Source organism: Salvelinus namaycush, chromosome 20, assembly GCF_016432855.1.
Source record: "Salvelinus namaycush isolate Seneca chromosome 20, SaNama_1.0, whole genome shotgun sequence".
Classification (NCBI taxonomy): domain Eukaryota; kingdom Metazoa; phylum Chordata; class Actinopteri; order Salmoniformes; family Salmonidae; genus Salvelinus; species Salvelinus namaycush.
Window position 1 is genome coordinate 8,830,204 of NC_052326.1, and position 13,456 is coordinate 8,843,659.

A 13,456-nucleotide genomic window follows, 5' to 3' on the forward strand; every position below is an offset into this window, starting at 1 on the left:
GTGCCACCGACCTCCTGTGATTCAAATCCAGTTTAGCAGAAGTTACAACAGCTAATAAGCTCAGAATGGACTGGCACAGCATACCAGACTCACAGGGTAAGAGGAGAGGAGAGGTTGAGATGGTGATTCTCAGGGTGCTTATTGAAGTGTTGAGAGCCTCACTGAGAGAGAGAGGGGCCGAGTCCCAACTGGCACGCTAATCCCTGGTCAAAAGTAGTGCACTTCATAGGAAGTAGGGTGCCATTTGGGATGCAGCCAGTCTCGGGCTGCATAAAGACAGGAGAGATAATGATCTGGAACTTTGGCACCTGTGGAGCTACCGCTGTCTGGTGGGGTTGGTGTGTCTGTGTGAGTGTGAATAATGCTATTATTCCTGCACTCCCACCCTGATAAGACAGCAGTGTGTGTGTGTGTGTGTGTGTGTGTGTGTGTGTGTGTGTGTGTGTGTGTGTGTGTGTGTGTGTGTGTGTGTGTGTGTGTGTGTGTGTGTGTGTGTGTGTGTGTGTGTGTGTGTGTGTGTGTGTGTGTGTGTGTGTTCCTCCAGGACTGGTGTTAGTAGTGATGTTATTATTGCTAGGCTCTCTCAGTGCAGACTCAGCAGCCTGCAGCCAAGGTAGAGGCCACAGAAAACCCATCCATAGAGATGAGGAGACAGGGAATCACAAAGGGCTGAAATGAACTCTCGACAAACTGTCCAGTGGTTTCAACATACATCCTGTATGTATACTGAACAACTCACTCTCTCATCCCCCTTTGCTATAAATGAATTCCAATTGGTTCATCTCAGCCAGTAGACAGTCAAACACAGACAGCCCTGAAGATAGAAACATCGTCTTTAGTTGGCTCAGAAATGGTGTTCTCCGAGGGTTAGTTCACTTCTGGGAGACCTTGTTTTCATTGAATGAGTAATAAATAGGAGAGTAGATGAATCAGTCAGTAGCTGTGTCTGTGAACATCCCATGGACATTCTGCTTGCTGTCCTCACACAGCCATCATCTGGCACAATAAAGGTTTTTATCTTGTCCAAATCCCATCACACCTCAATTGCACTTACAGTTGGATTGGCAGTAAAAACAAGAAAAAGGTAAAAACTCTCAAGCTTCCCGTTTTGCCTTTCAGTTCAAGACACACTCCTCATAAGGATCTTTCCGGAGGAGACTGAACTTTGCGACGACGCGCCATCCACACTTTGGTCGTCCCGGTTATGGTTGGTAGCCATGACGTCCTGCCGCGTCACACCTGATTGGTTGAGGGGGTTGAAGTGAGAGGGTCAGAGGTTGAAGGCCCTCGGTAAAGATGGCCGCCGATAATGATGTCACAATGGCGCTCCGACCGAACGTCACCTCTTCTTCCCCACCTTTGCTGACCAGATCTTCACCGTCATATCACTGGAAAGAGAGAGAGGGAGAGAGAGACAGAGGGATGGCGGGGTAGAGAGATCGAGAGAGACAGAGAATGAGAGCGGGAGAAACATTGAGAGGGAAGGAGAGCAGAAGGAGAAGACCAAGAGAGATAGGGAGAGACCGAGGAATACAAGGGGGAGGAAAAGAACAAGAGCAAGAGGCAGAGAGAGAGGAGAGAGGGAGAAGAAAAGAGGGACTCAATTGCCAGCATCTTCAAACAGTTCCATTGTGACTCCCACACAGCACCAGAGAGACAAGACATCAAAACCTACAGTTCACAGAAAGATGACACACACACACACATACACAAATGCTACCCCCTACTCCTTCACCAATTACGGAGCACAAAGGAATCAGCTCCAAAATAGACATCAAACATCGTCCTCCTCTGTGGCACACAACCTCCCCTCAAGATAGAGCAAACACCACAACCCTCATCCCTCGGTCTCTGTCCCTCATTATGTCTTCCTCTATAATTCTCTATTTTTCTCTCCCCTCTCTCAAACACCATATGTCCCCTCCCTCTCCGTCCCATCTCCCTCCTATTCATCTCTTCCCGCCCCCCTCTCTCTGATCAACAGAGCTCCAATTGAAGTTTGTAAAATACTATAATTGCATTAGGAAGTTAAGAAGAGAATCAACATATCTTCTCTGCTGTTCTGTTCTCTTTTCCCTGTTAAGAAACTCACAGCTCAGTTGACAATTTACTCTTAATCTCCTCTCCATTCATGACCTGCCGAGCACTACCTCCTAACCGCTGTCATAATACCCAGGATAACACTCCCTCTCCCTCCTCAATCCCTCCTAACATCAGGCTGCTAGCTGGGCTCACTGAAGTGTGTTGCAGAGACACCGTGTTACTGTAGCATTAGTGGGAAAAAATAGGATGATTGACATGGATGATGTTGGCGAGGAAGGGTGTGTGTGTGTGTGTGTGTGTGTGTATGTGTGCATGCACACGCTCGTGTGTGTTTGTGTCTGCTTGTGTGTGTGTGTGCACATGCATCTGTATGTGTGTGTACTGTAGGTAGGACCCAATTAAAATAATAATTATTGTTAGTGTTACGTGCACTCTTACAAATAAAGGTGCAAGTTGGAACCAAACAAGATTATTGACAGCGATGCCATAGGGGAACCATTTTAGGGTCTATGAAGAACCATAAATTGGGATGGTTCTTTGAAGAACCATATAAAAATCCAAAACCAGAATGGTTCGTCCTTCCAGGCCAGGAATTGATAAGTCCTGGTGTAGGGCTATAAGCCTTATTTGCATTTTTCCCAGGTCACCTTTCGAGTATTTACCAGTAACACACATGACTGTGTTTGCTATTGACAGAGACATGGTTGCTGCATTTATAAATTGTCAGCCTTATGGACAAGTGAGATCCTAAGCGAATACGTGATCATAAAAAAATATATATTTAACACAATATCATACGTAGTTCATAAGGCCTTATTTTGAGGGACTAGTTTTACCCTAATACAGGGGCCTGAAACTCATACACATCACTTTGACCCAAAACCACACCCATCATTAACAAATTTCCCAGCATGCTCTATTGCAGGCAGATTTTTAGAATTGTTTGTTTCAATATCTATGTTTGTGCATGTACATTGAGCGATTACTCTAATGCTACACAAAGATAAATAACATACGATTTTCTAAATTCATTCAAATCAGTTGGTTAGATTTTTTGCACCTGTTACTGAAATGTTTGTTCCAGTTTAAATGCAGGTCAGGGGTAAGCAACTAGATTCGGGCCGTGGGCCGATTTTTGTCAGAGTGGATGGTCTAGGGGCCGGAAATTAATTTGAGTAGTTATTAACACTGCAAAATGACCACAACTAAGCCCAAAAAGAGATTATATTTAAAATATGCCATATAGCATACGCTTTTATCCAAAGCAACTTAGTCGTGCATGCATACATTATACGTATTGGTGGTCCTGAGAATCTATCCCACTATCAGGACCATGCTCTACCAACTGAGCTACAGAGGACCAACTGTTGGATATTTGAAAAAAAGAATAAGTTCATACCTTGATTACATTGAGACACAATCACATAATGTCGTTGCCGACCCCTGCCTTAGGTAGTTTCCTCATAATGTGACTTGCAGGTAGGCTTGCAAAATGTTGGTAACTTCCCTAAAATTCCCAGGGTCTCCAGAAATCCTGGTTGAAAGTTTCCTAGAAATGGAACCAGGAAATCCAAAATCCTTTCAAAGAGGATTTTTGGAAAATCTGTGAATTTTGGTAGAGTCACCGGAATTTTGCAGGCCTGACATGGTATGAGGTATGAACTGGGCTACAATTATGCACTTATAAATAAAAAGGTACAAAGGATGACCTTACAAGGTACCATTATAGTGACAAGTGTTTGTACCCCTTTAGGACAAATCAAAACCTATTTTTCTGAAAGTGCAATACAACGGTCTGAAACTCCTGGTTTACAGGCCACATCAGGCCTGCAAGTCACATTATACTGGCTTGCAAAGTGATGTGTAATTCCTATTGGAAGTCAGCCAGAGTTAGGATATACAACAGTTAGGCTATTTATTCACCTGCAACCTGCTACCTGCATTCAGAATGAGTGCCTGGGTTAGGAACATTGTAAAGAGACTACCTAAGGCATTTAAACTGGAACAAACATTTCAGTAATGGGTGTAACAAAGTAAGTACTGGATTAGAAATGTATGTTGTTTATCTTTGTGTAGCATGAGATTAATCAATCAAGCAATGTACATGCACAAACATAAATATTCTAAAAAAAATACAAATCATTCCGAATGTATTCAGACCCCTTGACTTTTTCCACATTTTGTTACGTTACAGCCCTGTTCTAAAATGGATACAATTGTATTTTCCCATCAATCTACACACAATACCCCATAATGCCAAGCAAAAACTGTTTTTTATATAAAAACTGAAATATCACATTTACATAAGTCTTCAGACCCTTTACGCAGAAGTTTGTTGAAGCACCTTTGGCAGCGATTACAACCTTGAGTCTTCTTGGGTATGATGCTACAAGCTTGGCACACCTGTATTTGGGGAGTTTCTCCCATTCTTCTCTGCATAACTTCTCATATCCTGTCAGGTTGAATGGGGAGCGTCGCTGCACAGCTATTTTCAGGTCTCTCCATAGATGTTCAAGGACATTCAGAGACTTGTCCCGTGTGCTCAGGGTCGTTGTCCTGTTGGAAGGAGAACCTTCACCCTAATATGAGGTCCTGAGCGCTCTGGAGCAGGTTTTCATCAAATATCTCTCTGTACTTTGCTCCGTTCATACTTCCCTCAATCCTGGCTAGTCTCCCAGTCCCTGCCGCTGAAAAACATCCCCACAGCATGATGCTGCAACCACCATGCTCCACCATAGGGATGGCGCCAGGTTTCCTCCAGACGTGACACTTGGCATTCAGGCCAAAGAGTTCAATCTTGGTTTCATCAGACCAGAGAATCTTGTTTCTCATAGTCTGAGAGTCTTTAGGTGCCTTTTGGAAAACTCCAAGCAGGCTGTCATGTGCCTTTTACTGAGGAGTGGCTTCCGTCTGGCCACTCTACCATAAATGCCTGATTAGTGGAGTGCTGCAGAAATAGTTGTCCTTCTGGAAGGTTCTCCCATCTCCACAGAGGAACTCTAGAGCTCTGTCAGAGTGACCATCGGGTTCTTGGTCACATCCCTGACCAAAGCCCTTCTCCCCCAATTGCTTAGTTTGGCTGGCCGGCCAGCTCTAGGGGGAGTCTTGGTGGTTCCAAACTTCTTCCATTTAAGAATTATGGAGGCCACTGTGTTCTTGGGGACCTTCAATGCTGCAGAATTGTTTTGGTACCCTTCCAAAGATCTGTGCCTCGACACAATCTTGTTTCGCAGCTCTACGGACAATTCCATCTACCTCATGGCTTGGTTTTTGCTCTGACATGCACTGTCAGCTGTGGGACGTTATCATATCATATATACAGTGGGGCAAAAAAGTATTTAGTCAGCCACCAATTGTGCAAGTTCTCCCACTTAAAAAGATGAGAGAGGCCTGTAATTTTCATCATAGGTACACTTCAACTATGACAGACAAAATGAGAGAAAAAAATCCAGACAATCACATTTGTAGGATTTTTAATGAATTTATTTGCAAATTATGGTGGAAAATAAGTATTTGGTCACCTACAAACAAGCAAGATTTCTGGCTCTCACAGACCTGTAACTTCTTCTTTAAGAGGCTCCTCTGTCCTCCACTCGTTACCTGTATTAATGGCACCTGTTTGAACTTGTTATCAGTATAAAAGACACCTGTCCACAACCTCAAACAGTCACACTCCAAACTCCACTATGGCCAAGACCAAAGAGCTGTCAAAGGACACCAGAAACAAAATTGTAGACCTGCACCAGGCTGGGAAGACTGAATCTGCAATAGGTAAGCAGCTTGGTTTGAAGAACCAAGTGGGAGCAATTATTAGGAAATGGAAGACATACAAGACCACTGATAATCTCCCTCGATCTGGGGCTCCACGCAAGATCTCACCCCGTGGGGTCAAAATGATCACAAGAACGGTGAGCAAAAATCCCAGAACCACACGGGGGGACCTAGTGAATGACCTGCAGAGAGCTGGGACCAAAGTAACAAAGCCTACCATCAGCAAGGGCATTGAAGATGAAACGTGGCTGGGTCTTTCAGCATGACAATGATCCCAAACACACCGCCCGGGCAACGAAGGAGTGGCTTCGTAAGAAGCATTTCAAGGTCCTGGAGTGGCCTAGCCAGTCTCAGAACTCAACCCCATAGAAAATCTTTGGAGGGAGTTGAAAGTCCGTGTTGCCCAGCAACAGCCCCAAAACATCACTGCTCTAGAGGAGATCTGCATGGAGGAATGGGCCAAAATACCAGCAACAGTGTGTGAAAACCTTGTGAAGACTTACAGAAAATGTTTGACCTCTGTCATTGCCAACAAAGGGTATATAACAAAGTATTGAGATAAACTTTTGTTATTGACCAAATACTTATTTTCCACCATAATTTGCAAATAAATTCATTAAAAATCCTACAATGTGATTTTCTGGATTTTTTTTTCTCATTTTGTCTGTCATAGTTGAAGTGTACCTATGATGAAAATTACAGGCCTCTCTCATCTTTTTAAGTGGGAGAACCTGCACAATTGGTGGCTGACTAAATACTTTTTTGCCCCACTGTATATGCGAGAAGGTATTATATATACAATTATATATACAAGCAAAGTGATCACGCTGTTTTCATGTGGTTTCTTAAACGGAAGCAACTGGAATGAAACGGGGATTAAAACACCTAAATATGTCCAACAGAAATTCACATTTGCAACTGTTGGACTAATGATTACTCCCTAGATCAGCTAGATGCAGGCAAGAGTGTGCAAGGCGGTATTGAATGTGTCACTGTCTGTCACCTTGAGTACTCAAAATTCTCTACGTTGGAAACTTTCATTCATCGGCTAGGTTGTAGCAACCTCATGATGGATACAGGGAAAATACGAGTATCATGTAGTAGCCTGAACCTTTCGATGTTAAATTGAACTGGGTGAATGGAATATGAATGATAGTCATCCAATATGCTGTAATAGAAATAAGGCGATCTTCATGAAAAAAAATTGAATCCTCCCTCATCTTAAACGGCACCGACTGCCACTGGAGAAAGGGCATTAGCGAGATGAAGAGAGGGAGAGGAAGAGAGAGGGAGAAAATAAAAAAAAAGAGCAAGAGAAAGAGGGCCCTAGAGAGATGAAGACAGGGGACGGAGAGAAGAAGAGAGGGGACGGAGAGATGAAAATAAATCAGAAAGAGAAAGCAACGCGAATGAGTGAAAGTACCAGAGGAGAGCGGAAGCGGGGTTGTGAGTCGGAGTGAAGGCTCATGGGAGGCTTGTGGCACGACCCTTGATAGCCAGAACCCGTCGAGGTAGACAGGGGGTCAGACCTGGGACATAACTCCATAACTTCACCCTGCAGTCACTGTGGCAGGGCAGGATGAGGAGGAGAGGGGAGGAGAAGCAGACAAAATACAGAAGGTGAAAGAGAGAGAGAGAGAGAGAGGTAGGAGAAGGAAGAGAGGGGAAAAGGAGAGGTTAAAGCGGGTTAGTACAAGATGAAGATAAGGTGCTAATTAAGAAAAGGTGTATTCAGATGTATCAGGAAGGGCATTAAGCATGAAAAGTGAAAGGCGTTGGTGAAAAGGGGTAGGTATAGGGAGGACAGAGATCATTGGGCGTGCGAAGCAGATCCATGCAAACCCCTCTCGATCTACAATCCTAGTGATGTAGTACGTGTACTTCACCGCCGTACCATATGGTCCCATCAGTCTGCTAAAGTTTTCCATGCAATGCTGGGAAGAGGAAAGACACACTGCACATGCCAATGATACGCCTGGTCGCATGCATCGAGCTGAGCTCTACCAAGCAAGTGACTAGTTGTGTACGGCTGAGTGATATCAGAAAGATTTATCCTTGACAAGGAAATTGAATGCCTCGTGCACCAGTCAATGTTTCTGTGTTGCAGTCAACAACATTCTCTTGTTAGTCATAGCATCTTCTCAGAAAGAATGTACTGTCCTAGAGTAACTTGTTCTAATTGCTTTGCTGCAATAAGGTATATCATTAAATGTGACAAACTCTCTAGCAGGGTGATGCCAAACACCAAGTACTATTAACAGTCATCTAACAATAACCCATGTAATGAAATACATTTGTGAAATATGCCCCTGATAGTGCAGTTACATCCACCGAAAGCCCCCAACTACCCTATTTACTTTACCCTTCCAGTGGCGTAACGTCATACCTGGATATGAAGTGAAAAATACATCTCGGAGAAAGGTTATAACAAGTTAGAATATGGTTATAATCACGTTTTAGTCATGTTTTACCTGGAAGCAGTGAAAATGTGCCGCGAGTTGGTGCAGATGGCATTGATGGGGCTCTCATGACCCTTGACCTCTCCTATGGGGGTGAGGTTATCAACGTTCCACACCTTCAGCATGCCTCCCCGACAGGCACTCAGCAGCATGGGGCGCCCTGGAACATATGCCAGCGCACACACCCAGTCCTTATGGGCGTTGGGGATTTGCTGTGGTGGGGGGGGGGGGGGGGGGGGGGGGGGGGGGGTTCAGTTTAGTTTAAATATACAATTTCACCGACACACAGTCACAGAAGTAGTGTTTGAAGTTCCAACGTTGACTGTGTATCAGTGTACATGATCCTCTACGGCTAAACTGGGCACAGATATCCTTTCCACAGAGGTATACTGTGGGTGTTTGACTAAGATTACCCACCATTCAAGAGGATTTAAAAAGCATTACCGGATACTTACATGAACGCACGCACGCCTACACGGGCACACACCAGACCTGGGTTTAAATACTATTTAGGGTACTTCAATTACTTTCAAAGACAATGTTGGAAGTAAGTATTTTGATTAACACAAGTAGTTGAATATGAGAATGCATTTGGAAATACACTCAGAAAGTATTGTCATGTATTTAAAAATACTCAAATACACAGGCAAGTGTATATTCCAATACAAATATTTAAATAATCCAATGCATTTGAACCCAAGTCTGTTCGGGTCATTGAAATAATGTTTTTCCAATAGAAGTAGTTGATTCGGGAAACATTATTTGAAAATACTGAAATACACCGAAGTTATTTCAATAAACAAACGATCAAAGTAAAGTATTCCCTAACCCTACTCAGTAGCTATCTACTTGTCCACCCTGCTCTACAATGTTGACTACTCTCTCATGGCAAATAAAAAAATTGGATGACACAGTACTTACTTGTCCCTCAGAGCTAACACTTTGGCTGCATCATATTCCTTGTATAGTGCACTACTATGGACCCTGGCCCTAGTAGGGTATCGATTTGGGTTGTAGCCCTTTGAGCTGAGCCGGTAAAGACATGGCCTATATTTAAAAGGCCAAAGGCAGCTTTTTACCTCACAGGATTCACTCCTGCCACTATAGGCTGACCACATTGTAGACAGATACCCATTAATCAACACGCATGCACTGTAGTAGTACGTTCCCTTTTCCCAATACCGTCAGTATTGCGATCAATGACATTCAATTATCGCTGCCACACGGTGCCGTGACACACGCACAGTCCCCCTCCCTCCCTCCCTCTACACTCATAGAAAAAAAGGCTATTCTGTGGAAAGGGTTCTACATGGAACCCAAAATGGTTCTACCTAGAACCCAAAAGGTTCATTCAAAGGGTTCTCCTATGGGGACGGCGGAAGAACCCTTTTAGGTTCTAGATGGCACCTTTTTTCCCCCCTAAGAGTGTACCTGTGTGAGTTCTTGGTTCTCCAGGTCCCACTTCTTGATGCCGTTGTCTCGTGATGCGCTGAACAGAACGTCTCCCTGGATGGCCAGACACTCAATGCCGTCATAGTGCGGAGGCTCAAAGTTGTGGGCGGGGCCTAAATTACCCAGCATGCCCTCTGCCACATCAAACACCTGACACAAAAACAGGACAGCAGACAGAAAACATGACCAAACAGCAGACAAACATGGTTGCACACTCCCAACAGGAAGTATGCCAGTTCACACCTCAGGAGAAGGGTAGATAATCAGGATGTAGCCTGCGTAACGGGGTACAATGGAAATGCTTGTGTGTGTGTGTGTGTGTGTGTGTCACTGTGTGTGTGTGTGTGTCACTGTGTGTGTGTGTGTGTCACTGTGTGTGTGTGTGTGTGTGTGTGTGTGTGTGTGTGTGTGTGTGTGTGCGTGTGTGTGTGTGCGTGACTGCGTGTAGCCGTGTGTCCAGTACCTTGACATAGTGGTCCTTGGAGCCAGTGATGACCTGGTCTTTGCCCAGTAGAGACTGACCTACAGTGAGACACATCACTGAGCCTATGTGACCTGTCAGCTTCCCTAAGGCCGTCATCCTAGAGAAAGGAAGGGCAGAGGGAGAGAGGGAGAGAAGGGAGAGAGAGAGAAAGGGGAGGGAGAAAGAGAAAAAGACAGCGAGAGAGAGGAGAGAGTTTTTTTATTGCTAGAAAACTTTTATAGGCACAGCTAATGTACGTACATACAAAACTAAATCAACGCCAAAAGTAAAAATACATTGCTGCATAGCAGTGGTTACAATGCTAAAAACCAGTGTCCTTCTGTTACCTGTTGAGGTCCCAGGTGCGTACGGTGTTACCAGCAGCAGCGTAGAGGACAGAGCCAGAGGGGTTGAGAGCTATCTGGTTGATCTGGTATTCACCCTGTGCCACCGTGATGGTACGGGTGGTGGTGCCCACACATGCATCCCCCGATACCACCTGGCCTGAAGACCTGGATAGGGAGAGAGAGGGGACAGAGAGAGAGAGAAAGAGAGAGAGAGAGATGTGGGGGTGGGGGGGTAGAGAGCGAGAGAAAAAGAGAGAGATCTTGAGATTGAGTTTTGGTAAACATGTAAACATTGGTTCATTCAGCTTGGCCGTGAACATGTCTGGACTGTTACAGAGTAGCACTGGACTGATGAGGTTGGTTAAGGTGAGCTGTGATTGGTGGAAAGACACACAGCGAGCCACTCACGTGAGGGTGCGGACACACTTGGCAGAGTCTCGTATGTCCCAGACCTTGATGTAGGAGGTGGAGACAGAGAACACTAGGCAGGAGGAAGAGCAGTATTTGACTGAGACCACGTTATTGGGGTGCCCTTTCAGCGTGACGATTTCCTGTCCCGTCACCAGGTTCCACATCTTACACGTCCGGTCTGATGAGAAACGAGAGACGGGTCAAAAAACACGAACATCTAAAACTGGCAGCCGTACCACTTGGTTTTCTATAAAGGGATGGGGCTGGAGCTATGGATGCAAGGACCGATAGTCCATGAGGTTAACATGATAGCTTTAACCAATTGATGTTTGTTTCCAAAGACAAAAAGGCATCCCATGGTCCAAGTTAGGACATTGTTGTTGTACCTTTGGATCCAGTGAAGAGCAGTTCATCGGTAGCATCCACACAGAGGACAGGTTTAGAGTGTCCCTCTGCTATGGCTGAACACTGGAGGGGCGCCGTCCGTCCCCCCTTCACTCCCCCCGTGAGAGTGATCGCACCCCTGAGGGAGACACACACACACCGTCACACACACACACACTAACACACAGACCACTAACCCCGCACAGATACAGAACATCTCATACACACAAGTACGCAAACACACACTTGATCAAATATGAAAAAGATAGGCTCCACACCTCCATGATGGAACACACAGAACACACACAGGCGCAACGCACACACTTAGAAACTCCAGCCAGGTCTAAAGGAGCACAGCTCTATCATGCCCCCTGCTGGAGATAAACAGGTATAACCACTCCCTCCCTCTCTGTACACACCCGTTCCTCTCCATCCCTCTCTTTTGTGGAAGCTCAATTAGAGAGCCTGGTCTAAAACCATCCATCTCCTGGCTGGCAGCGAGAAGAAAAAAAACTCTCCCTCAGAAATAACGAGCCTCTTCCTCCCTTTGTCTCTCCATCCCTCTCTCTCTTTAGTCTAGCTCTTTCTTGCCATCCCTCCCTCTCTCTCGACCCCTATCCCTCTTTTTCTTTCCTTCATCATCCCGCTCTCTACCTCTGTCTCCCCCACCCCCCTCTATCCCTCCACATCTCCCTCTTTCTCTCCTTCTCTCCCTTTATTCCTTTCTCTCCCTCTTTAATTTCTCGCTGCCAGGACAAGAGTCCCAAAGCACTCGGGGGGGAGCCGGCCAAGTGAGACACAGGGATGGATGGAAAGAGAGAGAGAGAGGGGGAACTAGAGACAGAGAGAGAGAGCGACAGGAGTGAGTGGGGATAAAGGGACCAGTGATTAAAGGCAAAACTGGGACAGATCTGTCTCCCTGGACCCCTCAAACACACACACACACACACACACACACACACACACACACACACACACACACACACACACACACACACACACACACACACACACACACACACACACACACACACACACACACACGTCCTCTTCCCTTTGTCCCATATGTTCCCCTCCCTATGTATAGTGGTGGCGTGATTTGTGCTGGTAAAGCAGGTGAACAGCATGTCACGGCTGCTAGACCAGCCTAGGCCAATCACAGCGAGGCGAGAAAAAGAAGCCGCATGCATGTCACAGCTATAGTCTCACAAACGCAAATGAATTGAAACACAAAACAAACCCCCCGAAAAATACAAATTCTACAGAAACACAGTGCAGTTCATTTAAATGATGATAGAGAATGGCGGCGGTTCACGGCGCCAAAGAGGAAGCAGAACTCAACGACAGCCCGGCAACAGCCAACTCAAAAAAACAACAACATCAACTTGTGGCATCTACAGTACATGCAGCATCTCCACCAATCAAGAGTGAGCTAGCTCGTGGTCCTTGCCCTTGCCCCTTTTGAGCCAATCCCAGTTCAGGCGAAGGCAGAGGCTTCTGGGACAGGTGAGTGAGTGAGAGAATGGGGGGGGGGGAACTGTCACATCAGACCCCCTCTCCTTCTCTGTCTGTGGCCTAGATCCATTCCAAATGGACTGTGAGTGGTTGATTGGAACCAGGCCTTTGTCTTGTCACAGAGGAGGGAGGGGGTAAAGTAGGATGGAGGTTAGGTGTGACAGGGCTAATATATCGACCCAATTCCAAATCAAATCTGTTGGTTTGGAACTGGACACTGGGTTTATGGATAAGAGGGAGTGGGCTGTCTTCTGAATGAACCTTATGTCCAGGGAGAGCAGGGGAACTTTCACAAGTTAGCCAACAGGCTCTGAGAGAGTGTCTCTGTCGCTATCCCCATCAGTTAGATAGCTGCGTGGACTCTCTACCCAATCAATCAATCAGTGTCTTTTTCTGATCTCTCATCCCAAGGAGAGAACAGAGGACCTGACAATCAAAAGCCTTTCGAAACAGGGGCCTTACGTTAGTTTTCCCATTTCTGCTCTCCTGAAATAATATGTAATGGAAGGTATTGCAGTGCATGGTATTGCCTGTGTGTTGTGTGGTTCTGAACATTCCAAACCTGGCTTTCCCATATAATGAGATAGGAAGGAGATCAGTCTATGATAACG

At 45.5% G+C, this 13,456-nt stretch overlaps 1 protein-coding gene across 1 annotated transcript in view; it reads right to left on the minus strand.

Moving 5' to 3' along the window:
- Positions 1–563: 563 nt before the first annotated feature.
- LOC120065652 (kinesin-like protein KIF21B) overlaps positions 564–13,456 on the minus strand; it is a 46,335-nt gene continuing 33,442 nt past the window's right edge. The window contains exons 27-33 of the mRNA XM_039016717.1: positions 11,333–11,469; positions 10,944–11,124; positions 10,536–10,700; positions 10,189–10,306; positions 9,705–9,875; positions 8,286–8,485; positions 564–1,388 (exon numbers count right to left, since the gene is read on the minus strand). Coding sequence (XP_038872645.1) covers positions 1,340–1,388; positions 8,286–8,485; positions 9,705–9,875; positions 10,189–10,306; positions 10,536–10,700; positions 10,944–11,124; positions 11,333–11,469 — 1,021 coding nt within the window. The 3' untranslated portion in view covers positions 564–1,339. The remainder of the gene's footprint in view (positions 1,389–8,285; positions 8,486–9,704; positions 9,876–10,188; positions 10,307–10,535; positions 10,701–10,943; positions 11,125–11,332; positions 11,470–13,456) is intronic.